This window comes from Mauremys mutica, chromosome 13 (assembly GCF_020497125.1).
Source record: "Mauremys mutica isolate MM-2020 ecotype Southern chromosome 13, ASM2049712v1, whole genome shotgun sequence".
Classification (NCBI taxonomy): Eukaryota; Metazoa; Chordata; order Testudines; family Geoemydidae; genus Mauremys; species Mauremys mutica.
Genome location: NC_059084.1, coordinates 1,430,839 through 1,443,247, shown reverse-complemented (window position 1 = coordinate 1,443,247; position 12,409 = coordinate 1,430,839). Strand labels below are relative to the sequence as shown.

The window sequence follows — 12,409 nt, the reverse complement described above, 5'->3', positions numbered from 1 at the left end:
AGCACTGAGTTCCCTCCCACTCGAGTTCAGGAGGTTGGCACTAGGACAGGCTTCCTGGCATCTTGCAAACACCTTCTGGAGAGCTCACCGGATGCCACCAGGCCTCACAGGCCGAGAGCGCTCGTGATGGACGGCAGCACTGCGGAGTGGGATGTTACAGCTCTATCTGCTGCATGTGAGTCGTCACTCACAAAGGAAAAACAACGATCCTTGAGCCCAACTAAAACAAGCCTGATCGGGAGACGGGCAGGAAGACCGACTCGTGCAGTGAGAAGCCCATGCCGTACGAGGAGCTCTGCGGCAGCCCCAGCAGGGACGGAGAACTTTCCCTTTGTAAAGCTCTGCTCTGAGGGCAGCCTTCAGTCCTGAGTTCAGGGGAGAATGCCCCAACTGTCCTGTTTCCCCTCCACACTTGCCCACCATGCCACAGGCACAAAGGGTTCCAAGAGCAGACCCAAAACGGGCTCTCCTGTTTGAGGTGGGGGGAGGGGGGCGTGGCAGTGATAGGGGGTTACAGACCGTGCTGGGGGCCTGGACACCCCGACGTGCAGCTCTTCAGGAGCTCCCTGTGCCCCAGGATGTAGTGGGAGGAGCTTGTGGCTACACCACCGTGCAGCTTGCCCAGACATTTCCCCCCCTATGGCAAGGGATGCTGCAGCTCCAGGTTTATTCCACCCCATGGGGCTGGAGAACAACAGTTGCCAGTCAAATGCCTGGGATGCTCGGGGGGGGGGACGGACGGGGGGACGACGGCTCCTGACAGCCCGCCCACAGCTCCAATTAACTTCCCAGTACACCAACTGCCTACCTGACACCTACAGAGTCTGCTAGGGATGTGCTGGCCCTTTAAATGCTCTCAAAGTTCCATTCTCAGCAGCTCCTCCATCACCCCACAAGCCCCCCATGGCCTATCGCCCTCGAGGGCACTTAATTCTGACACTGAGCACACAGTAACAGGTACGATCTGCAGACTGCCAGGGCTGCAGCCAGTTGTGGATCTACAGGGGTTCGACACCCCAGCCTTTACAGAGTCTCTTTGGGAACACCCATTAATCACTAGGCCTCAGCGCAGCTTTTTACAGGGGTAAGCCACCTGGCAACACAATGTGGGCGTTCCCACTACAGTCGCATGACTCTGCACAGAGTCCAGATTCCTGACAGAGATCTGGGCCTTTTAGGGAGCAATGCAGCCAGTGTCTGCAAGGAGGCAGAACAGGCTTTACAAAACAAGGCAGCGATTATTAGCCAGCTGGACTACAGCATAGGAGGGTCCAGATTAGAATGGCAAAGCCAAGTGTACGTCAGAGTGCACCATAACAGAGTAATCTCCCCGACTCTTACTGAGCCTCCTGGGTTTCATCAGTCACTCTCTGACCCTCAATGTGCAGCAGCCACAGATTGTCTGGTCACTCCTGGACCCTTTGTCTCCGGTTGGAGCCACACTCTGGTCACACGGTCAGCTTCCTTGGCTCCCAGTCGCTGAAAGCTACTGTTCAGTCATTGGAACGTCTGTTGTCGCTTCAGGACACATCATTCACCTGTGCTGATTCCAGTTAGTTCTTGATAACGTAACTGGCTCCAACCTAGGCAGGCGTACATTATATTCACTGTTTAACTTCCCCATCCCGGAGAGAAATTAACCCCTTAGCACTCAGTGGGTAGGGATACAAAGTGGGTGCGCAAACTGAGGCACACATTGTTCATGAAGGTATTGCAAAAATTCCCATATTCTCCACATGAAGGCAACCTCATTATTTCTCTTACGTACGTCGCTACCAAGAAGAAGTGATCTGGGGAGCAGCATTCAGCTATTTGCTTGACTATGCAGGCAGCAGCAAAGAAGATGCTCATACCTTCCATAGATATAACAGGCTCTGCCGCACTGACAGTGAGGCAAAATTGCTGTGTACCAGTAAATTAAGCAGATACAACTCATGAGACACATCGCAGGGAGATACGTACAGTACTAAGGTGCCTTTTTTTGTGTGTCTTTTTTAACCACAGCCCCCTTTAAATGTTAATCTGTCTAGCAGCACAACACCAAATAGCCACCTTTCCACTTTGTGTCTCTCTGAGCCGTCAAATTGCTACCCTCCAAATGAGACTCAGGTGCCATTTCTAATCTGCCACCAATATTCACTGAGATGTCCCTTGCTGATGGGAGAAGACAGCAAGAAGATGGGCTTCTGTGAAACTAAAATGAGCTCCTCTCACACTAATGAGGGAGGACTGACAGGCCTAGAGTGTCACGTGAAGACTCAAAATCTACAGATGACGATGGATCTGCCACTACCATGTAGAGAGATAACATTTCTCTGCACAACATGGCAAAGTGGGCTTAAGTGATGCTCCACACCCTTCTCCTCACATATATGGCAGTTCATCTCTCTCATCCGAGGAGAGCTAGGTCTGACAGTGCAGAGCAGTGTGGGAGAGAACCAGTTCAGACTGTCACGAATGCCACTGCACCATTCTGAAGGTCTATCTACTCTTAAACTGCTGCGGCGCCTCAGTGTAGACACTAACCACAAGAAGAGGAGGGGTTCTCCCGTCAGCACGGCTAATTCACCTCCCCGAGAGGCGGTAACTATGGAAGAATTCTTCCACGGGCCTCGCACTGTCTTACACCAGGGGGTGCGGTAGGTCAGGCTCAGTACAGTTACGTCTTTCAGGGGTGTTGATTTTTTACCTCCCTGAGAGATGTAACAATGTGAGGTAAGTTCCCAGTGTAAACCAGCCCTGACCAGCCTAAGGAAAGCGTAGAGCTAAAAGCCAGAACATTCTACATCACTTCAGGCATGGACATGAAAACTGCTGTCAGGCCTTGGATCCTGCACTAATGTAGGCAGCTCATCCCCTCGTTCCCTTCACCCTGCCGTGTTGGGCAGATTCACATGGGGAGAGAGGAAAGGCAAGGAAGGAGGATGTCTGCCACATTCCTGAGGTGATTTCATGACTGAGGCACTCAGTACATCCCGTGAGTTAGGTATCCACCTGCAACTCACTCACCATTAAATGCCTGATCCAGCCCAGCACAAAAAGAAAAGTCTGTGGGACGGAGAGCAGAGTACGTGCCTGTAGGATTGGCAGGAGGAGCCAACAGAGAACTGGGGTGTAAATCAGTCACCAGGAGGATCAGGAATGACCAGGACCAAGTGTAAAGATTTGCAATTTCCTCTCAAATCACAGCACCCCAATTGCACAGTGAACTGGAACAATGTCCAAAGCAAAAGGAGAGAGGGGAAGACAGATAATACTACAAAACACCAAAGACCTGGCATTCCATCCCTACATCCCAGCAGGACCTAGCTTTGCTGCTGTGACCCACATGCACTAGGGGAGTCCTATAAGCCGTCTAAACTGAGATTTAAAGGTGAAACGTTAAGCTAATGCATAAGCTAATGTTCTTTAACACATACTAAGGTGGCCAAGTGAAAGCCTAGACTTCCCCTATGGTCCCCACTAGAGTTTGAGAGTGTGTTAGCGAACACCACATCTTTTATCTTGGTTTGGACACTTCACAGAATGAAGTGGTTTCAAAAGATTGTAAAGAAACAGCGTTAAGGGCCCTGAGTGAATTTACCAGAGTCCAAAAGGCACTGGAGGCCCCACACAGTGTTACCAAAGGAGAGTGACTTGTTCCATGCAGCCTGTGTTCTTGAACAATATGCTAAAGATGCACTGAGCTGGTTTTATGCATCCTGCCATCTCAGTGAAAACAGACACTCTGATCTCCCAGCTTCTCTCACACTGATTTGCCATCATGTTCCTTGAAACGCAGGCTTGGGACTGACTCCTGGATGGGGTCACAGCTCCTACTGCAGGCAAAAGGGCAGGTCTACATCTAGGTCATGTCAAAGTGACAGCTGAGTGCTCAAACCTGCATACAGAAAGCAACTGCACTGTCTTGTGAAGTTTTCTTCATTTCTGCCTACATGCCGAAGATGTGCTTGTGCATCTGTAAACCGAGCGGCCAATTCGCAATAGCTGAAAAGCTCACTGGTTGCTACAATGCCTAGCATCTCCAGGGAATCAGTAAACATAAGGCTGCAGCTACGGTAAACTTTGGGGGCTAGAAATGGGAAGTGTGACAGGGCATTCAACATGACTTGTCTAGATGACCCAGCAATCCCAGCAGTGGAGCTTATAAAGCTCACTTTAGCCTCTTGGCTTGTTCCTGAAGAAGCTCACAATACAGACAGCAAGACGACCAAACAACTGCATAACTGTAGCCAGATTCTGCAATCTGCATGCCCTCCAGGGAACATAGTTACACTGCTTATACTGTACATTAACCCCCCTCATTATCTCTGGCCCTCAATTCAATTCCATGCAATTCAAACTGAACTCAAATGCCAGACTAATACAAATCCCCATTTAAGCTATCAAAATCTGTGGACACTGCTTCAGTTCTAGTTCAGTCCATCTTGTCCTTTCAAGGGTGGAATGACTTAACTGTAGCACAATTAGCATGTAATTTGTAAGTCATTATAGTGCAAAGTATCTGGTGAGAACATTTTATTGAATAAACCTGCTGAGCATAATTTTCTGTGGAACTAAAAAAAATATTAAACCGTCTCTTGCCTTTTTCTTCCCTTTTTAGAGCTCGCCGCGGTTACTGCTGCCTATAATTATATCTCCTTCTAGACAGAGCTAAGAGCCCAGGGGGTTCTGCACCTTTTCCTACAGCAGGGATTAAAAAGCTCGAGAGAGAACAAGACACTTCCCTCACAAGCCAAGGATTCGATATTTTCTAGGCTTTATTTGCTAGAGACTCAGCCGAAAAGCACTAAGACGTACTGGTGTTGGAAAAGGAAGTCCCCTGCTTCACATGGCTGTTGGGATGAATGCTGCTAACTCATCGCCTGATCACTTCCAACCCTGCAGAAAGTGCATAGCTCCACCATACTGATATGAAGCCAACTCTCATACTGGGCCAAATTCTGCTCCACTAAGTCAGCCTCTCAAGCGCCCTGCATAATGTGGCTTTCATCCATCTACGGAAGGAGTAGATCGAAGTCTCACTCGTCCCAGCCCAGGCAGTAATGAACCTGTTGGGGGACATGGACCTGTAGATCCAGATTCTCTGGGAACAGGGCCCTTCATTGCAGGAGATCAATCAGGAGCATGAGTGAAGCTCTGCCTAGGAAGTTACCTAGAAGGCGAAGGCCAAGAGGGCTAAGCCTCTCTAAGCATGGAATCCTAGCAAAACCTGAGGGCAGCTCCCTTCACGCCCATCACCTCGGTGAAGGCCTCGGGCACTATGTTGATCCTGAGTGGCAGAGCGCAGTCCTGAAGGCCCAAGCACCAATGTTAGATGGTTTGATGATTGGTGTACAGTAGGTATGTGCAGGTAGGTGTCCTGTGGGTATCAGCGTTAGGGGAGTCTCTGCTCTCTTTGCCTACTTCTACAAGAGTAAACTCCCTGAGCCACTTCAGAGCCGAATGGGGCCTTCAAAACAAAGCAAGCAGACACCTCCAAGCCTTTCCCAGTTCCCACTTCTGCAGTTTTTAGGGTCCAATGCTCTTGTTTTTTTCTAGGCATCCAGAGGGGAGACAATTTATTTCTGGGAACCAGGAGAGCAGCAGAAACTTATTCCATAACTCCTGTGAATAACCACTAATGCGCACTGTGCCTGTGGTGACTGACTCCCCTGCCTCCCTGGAAAGTGAGAGGGACACAACAGGGCCATGAACTCAAACTGTCTCTACTCCACTCTGATGGGGGCATTTGCTGGCAGAACCATCTTGAAATGACCAACTGAAGGAAGATGCATCTCTAACCTCTAGCTACTGTCCCTCAGCACCTGCTCCTGAAGGGGAACCAACTTTACACATAACTGGAAGTTTCCGATAGAGGGGTGGAATCCCAGTGCCCTTCTTGGGTTACTGCACGGCATGCCATACTTTCTGCCAAATCCGCAGCCACCTTGAGTGGTCTTGTGAAGGAAAATGGCTGGACAGGACTTTCTGGGAGGGGCTTCCAGGCTTCTGTTACTCAGTTATGGCCTTGGCAGCACAGAGAATGCAGAGAGATTTAATATTACAGTACCATCTACAGATCCCAGCCAGGATTGGGACCCACTGTGCTAGGACCTGTAGGATCAACTTATTAATGTAATAGATTCCATACAGCGTAAGGCCAGAAGGGACCATTAGATCATTTAGTCTGATCTGTGTAATACAGGCCAGTCAGTTTCACCCAGACCCCCTACTCTGAGCCCAGTGACTTCAGTTAAGACTAATGCATTGCAGTCCTCAAAAGACTAAACTTGTGTCCACAGGCAGAGAACAGGAGGGACTAAGGTGCCACCAGGGCCTGAAGTCCCTACACTGGCAGGGAATTGTTTCGGTGAGATGCCCACAGGAACCTAACAGGCGAACCACACTCACCGCTGCAAAGGAACCCAGAGTCCCAGCCAGTGTGACCAGGGCAGGAGGGGAGAAGATTCCTTTCCCACCTCAAATCTGATGAGCAAGACACACAAGCCAGGCATCAAAGGATTCTCTGTATACCTCAGAGAACTGGTCCATGCTGTCCTAAGCCCCATCTCCAACTTTGGCCAATCTTTGATGCTTCTGAAGAAAGTGAAAAAAACCCAGATTGCATCAAGGCAATCGTGCATATGGGGTGGATTCTGTCCTGAGCCCCAGTATGAGATCTGGTTATAGTCATGGTCTTGACGCAGAGCTGCAAGGCTCATGAGCATGTTCAGGACAATGCAGGCAATCCTGTTCTCCCCGTGGCCCAAGAAGCACAGGGATAAACAGGAGGATTCACAGAGTCACAAAATCCCAGGCGAAGGGGCCACCATGACCATCCAGCCTGACCCTCTGCACACATACGCCATAAAACTTTTCCTAGAAGCTTACAGTATAAAATGTTGGAAAGATCTTTCATCTTGGGGACCTGGCGCTGCCCAGAGGAGCTTATAATACAGCTTTCAGACCAATTATTTTAGCATTAATGTGAGTGCTGCAGTTAGGACACCTCCTGAGCCTCTTCCCTGGTGCCCACCATGGTGGAGCCAAAAAGGACATTGCTTCCAGTGGGACCTGCCTCGATGAGACAGAGGAAATTGGAGCTGCTGAGAGCATGCAGAGGGTGCTAAAAATCTGTTAGGTACTTAGAACATCAGAACGGCCAGACTGGGTCAGACCAAAGGTCCACCTAGCCCAGTATCCTGTCTGCCGACAGTGGCCAATGCCAGGTGCCCCACAGGGAATGAACAGAAAAGGGAATCACCAAGTGATCCATACCCCTTCTATGGCCCCCATCACCAGAGAATCTGAGCAAGTCACAATCTTTAATGGATTTAACTTCACAGCACCCCTGGGAGGCAGGACAGAGCTATCTCCCCATTACACAGAGGAGAACAGAAGCCCAGAGAGATCGAACTTGCCCGGTGACACACACGATGTGTGTGACAGAGCAAAATTTGGACCCTGGTATCCCACAGGCCAGACTAGCGCACTAACCACTGGACCATCCCTCATTTGGTCACCTACTGGCTCTGCTGCTGCCTGCCAGCCTTGAAGAGGTGCAAACTGGCACCCCTGGATGCAGAACACAGACCTACTGCACATGGACGATCTGCAGCGTCACTTAATACATGTAAAGGCCTTTGCGATGCTCAGATGGAAGGTGCTGCAGATGGTCGAAGGACATGGGGGACATTTCTGCTCTCTCCCAAACATCCCTAGAGCTAGCGGAGGCAGGGTAAGAGGGAACCATTTATTCTGGCCATTCCAAACTACGGGGAGCTGGCACCGGGGAGTGGCGAGAACACTGCAGGGAGGGTGCAGCCTTTCTAGCTGCACTTCGCTAACAGAGGATCTGAGCTGTAAGAGAGTCCCCTTTTCCCAAGCCCCTAAAATAGGTAAGTCAGGCAGCAAAGCCAGCTGGGCACAGCACAAGCGGAACAGATCTGTCACAAATGTGCTGAGCTTGGTGAATGCACAGGGCTTCCTAATGCCACTCATCTCTGAGTAGGAGAGGCCCAGACCTGGAACAGCAGGGAGTGGGGCAAACCTCAAAGGTGAAATATTGATATCTTTGGCAGGGTCAATTCAGCCCCTCATCGTTACCATGTAAATGAAGCGAGTCCTGCGCAGTTTAACTACAGGTGCTGTCTGCTCTCCATGGACGCTGAGGAACTCTGGCACAGTCTGTAAGGGAAAGGTCCCCACCCCAGCATCCTGGCTGGCGGCTGCCCGAGGGCTAAAGGGATTCTGCAGGTGTAATATTCATGGAATGCTTTGAGACCCTTTTGGATGAAAGATGCTCTATAAAGAGCAAACAGAGCTAGTGAGGGGAGGGAGGAGGGAGAGGGCTCGAAGCAGCAGCTGCCCGTACTCTGCTAGGCACCAGACAGTGCCCTTAGTCCGGATCTTCGAGCTCTGAACCCCACCCACCAACACTGAAATGCACAGAATCAATCATTTCTTGCTGCATTTGAACAGGAGCAATGGAGAGGGCGGGGAAGGAAGGGAAAACGCTGTTTTGCTGCAGGCCACTGTTCATTTGTGAAGCTGTAGCTGTCCATATGGAGCCTGAACGCTGGCAGCGGATGTGACTCAATTCATCACTCACCCCTCTGCCTTTCTGAGCAGCCAGGAAGCTGCTGAGCTCGAATGCCCTCAGAATGTTTGCCCGTGCCCAGTGAACTGGCCTTGGCACTGAGGAGACAGATGTTTGTCAGAGACTGGTGGGGGGTTTGCAGCTTGTGTCATGCAGAGTCAGCTCATGTGCTAGGGAGAGCCACAGCCGTGATTACTCTCCCTCAGTGCTAATCAATTTCACACTCTCTTCAGTGCTGATACCCATAATCTTGTGGGAAGCGGGCCAAACTCACTAACAGCTCCGCAAGCTGCCTCCTGACTCCAACAGCTCGTCCTCTCGTTCAGGGAAGTCTGTGTCGGCTTCAGTTCCAAGAAAATACAACCTGGTACCAAAGCTCATGTCATTCAGAACGATCCACTGTAGGTATCTGGAGCAACCACCAGTCTTTGGCTACAGCCCCATCTAATCTGGAAGAAGCTCCCTCACAGCTGATCAGGACTCTAAAGAGGCAGGAAGGAGGCCTTGAATATTACCATGTAATTGTCACACTGCATGTCACTTACTCCCCCCCATCTGCCAGCCCCAGTAATGTTTCAGTCTAGTAAAAGTGACTGCAAAGAGAATCACAGCTACTGCAATCCTAGACTCAGGAATCACTGTACAGTGTGTGTGTGTACATATATATACGCATATACACAAATAAACAAACCCAAATATGTTAATCCAAAACACTTTACACCTAGCCCCTGTGCATGGTGGAAGCAGCTCACGAAAGCTCATGCTAAAATAAATTTGTTAGTCTTTAAGGTGCCACAAGTACTCCTGTTCTTTTTGCACAGCCAAGCTAGTTACACTTGTGCTGAAATGCGGCTGTTGCTACCAGGTCCTGCTATCAGCTTCCCTAGCCAGCGACGACAAGGATTTTCACCAGAGAACTTGGCTAGACAACTGTGCTGCAGAGTGAGCGACCCAACCCAGTAGGCTGTAGCATGATTTTACAATATGGTTCTAACCTTGTTTCTCAGACAAAAATACCAGCCCCCCATGCTCAAAGTAGTCATGCTGGGGCCTTGCTAGCAGTAGCTGTGTGAGCACTGTGAGGATGCCTATCTGGAGAAGGCTAATGAGGCAGGACAGAGAAGTGCTGCGTTACAGAGCTGAAAGCGAATAAAAAACACCAATGGAGCTGTAGCTGAGCAGGAAAAGGTGGCTGCCATTTGAACAGTGTGGTGACAGGCAGACAGTTAGAAGTTAGAGGGTAACAGGAAGGCAGGGAAGGCTGGGCACGTTTTAGAGACAGGGTTAATCTAAAGCACATAGGGAACTTTTAAAAATACGGTAGAAATCAAAGAAAGTGAGTCCAGGGACAGAGCTTTTGGTAAATGAAGACCAAAAGCCCCCCTCCCCCCCCCCACCCAGAGGAAACCATGGCGAGAGAGGTCTCAAAGCGTGACTCTCAGCACAGAAACGAAGGCTCAGTGCACAGCACTGGCTTGGCTAGCCAGGAATTCGTTGCTGTGTTCAGCCCAGAAACAACATGCCCCCTCCCAGCAGGCAGAATGCACTGAGCTCTCTCTTATTACCTGCACAGTACAAGAGCTAGAGTCTGTGTGAGTGACACAAAGGTGCCTGTCCTTTGAGTGGTGAATTGTGTTCCCAGAGCTCGGGGATCCACTGTGGTCTGGCTAGAATTCACCAATTTGGCTGCTGAGCATCTATAGACAGGAACATCTGCTTCTTACACAGAGATTCACATCTTCCTTGCCCAACAGCAGCGTGCCAGTCAACCCCTGTGTACAACCTTGTCCCAAAGGATACCCACCCCTGCCAGAAGAAACTCCTCTGCAGGCAAGCAGGCATTCAGCTCTTTGCAAGAGAGTGGGTAGAAGGCAGCCAACTCAAAAACGTGCCAGGTGCAGGACATTAAACCACCACCTCCCTGGCTGAGGGCTCAGAGTGGGAGGAAGAAGAGGCGTTAGAGACACGGGCTGGCAACACAAGGAAGCAATACATACATGCTTTTCTCCTTCTATCTTCTTGTCAGCCACCTGCATTGCATCCAAGTATTTAAAATGCAGTTCCATCAGCCTATCAACCTGTGAGGGCAGGAGAGACACAGACCTAAGCAAGAGAAAGGCCCACTCCACTCAGCATTCAGCCCTTCCTACTCCACTGTTCGTCCTCCCAGCAATCTCACACAGCAGCTTGCAGCTCTGCCACTCCCAGGAGAGACACGGGAACGAGTGAATGCCGGACAGGTGAGTGCTTTGGATTGAAATGCCAGTGATCTCTACACCTTATCACAATGTGATCCAATCAGCTCCCACTAGAAGGTGGGCAACCAGGCCATGAGCTCAGCCCACTCCTCCGATCTGTGCTCCTCCACTTTCCCCAGCTCCCTAAATGCAGCTGCATAGATGGCAGATATAATAGGCCAGGGAAGGCACAGCCATGGGATGCCAGGTTGTGGGGTTTTACTTATTATTATGCGCTATGCAGGTTCCAGGGCAGCTGAGGAGGTGGGATCTGCTATTCAGCTTCCCGAGTTCATCAGTCATCTCCCTGGACTCGAGAGAGATGACTGATGAACCCTGGGAAGCTGGGTAGCAGATACCAGCTGCTCAGCCACCCTGGAACCTGCATAGCACATATAAAAAGCTCGGCGTTCTCCCGCTGGGTGGCTGGGAGGTCTCGGGAAGGGAGGAACACCGCCTTTCCCATTCTCCGGCCAGCGCAGCTGGGGCGGCTCGGGCCAGCCTGGGGCTCAGGTGGGCTGGTTGGCCTGGCTGGGACTGTTTGGGCCAGTGCAGCTGGGGCTGGCCCAGGGCTCCTCCGGCATTGGAGGGGTGGGGTTCTGGCCGGCCCGGGGCTTCTCTGGCTGCGGAAGGGTTGGGGTGGAGGGCTCAGGGCCACAGCCATGGCGGGGGGAGGGGGCACATAGGGTCTCAATGCAGAAGGGGTGGGGCTGGGGGCTAGCCTCCCCAAAGGGGGGGGGTCCACTCCCCACCCATTTGTGGCTGTCTGTCCAGCCAGGCTGTGACCACTCAGACCAGTGTTACACATTACGGGCTAAGGCTGCCCTCTCTGTTGCACTGGATTAAGCAATTAAACAAGGCCTTTCAATATGAGAGACTTTCAGTTATGGGGACAGCCCGTGAACAGCATGTTGAGGGTTTATGGCTGTGTTCTGCACAGAGGGACCAAGATAATCCTTAAGGGCAGGGTGGACTGTGCACCGAGGCAGTACTGGGAATTCTCAGATGCTTGGTGGGTGGCTCTTGCTCACATGCTCAGGCTCACACCGATCACCATTTTCAGAGTCAGAAGGAATCCTTCCCCAGATTAGACTGACAAAGACCTTGGTTGTGTTGGGCGTGGTCACTTGCTGGGATCAGCTGGGTATATCTTGCTGGGCCTTGGACATTCGTGCACCTTGTCCTCCGAGGCACACAACAGTTTAGTCTCCCGAGACCTGGCATGCTTTAGTCTAATCCAGGTTACTGGGACCAATACAGGGGGAGCTGGGTGGGTTTTAGTGGCTGTGGAATGCAGGAAGTCAGACCAGATGACCTGATGGTCCCTTCTGGCCTTAAATTCTGACTGAATTTACAATTCCCATTAGAAGAACTGGTTTGCAAAAGCTGCTTCTTTGCAGATGGCTACCCTGGCTATCCATCAGCTGGTGGTACTTCAGGGTCAATTCCATGCCCAAATGCCACTCCTGCTAAGAATGAAGCACTCCATGGATTAGGGGCGAGGGATACACGTGTGGAACGTAAGAGCACTAGCCCATGTACTGGCCAGCAGCTAGCACAAGTAACTAGCATATTCCTAAGTCTCACTGCT

The 12,409-nt window shown here is 50.9% G+C and overlaps 1 protein-coding gene across 3 annotated transcripts in view; it reads right to left on the bottom strand.

Annotated features, from left to right (window-relative positions):
* Positions 1–12,409, bottom strand: part of CTNNBL1 (catenin beta like 1) — an 89,700-nt gene that overhangs the window by 8,566 nt on the left and 68,725 nt on the right. For all 3 annotated transcript variants that reach the window (XM_044985545.1, XM_044985547.1, XM_044985546.1), the window contains exon 13: positions 10,579–10,659. In XM_044985545.1, coding sequence (XP_044841480.1) covers positions 10,579–10,659 — 81 coding nt within the window. The remainder of the gene's footprint in view (positions 1–10,578; positions 10,660–12,409) is intronic.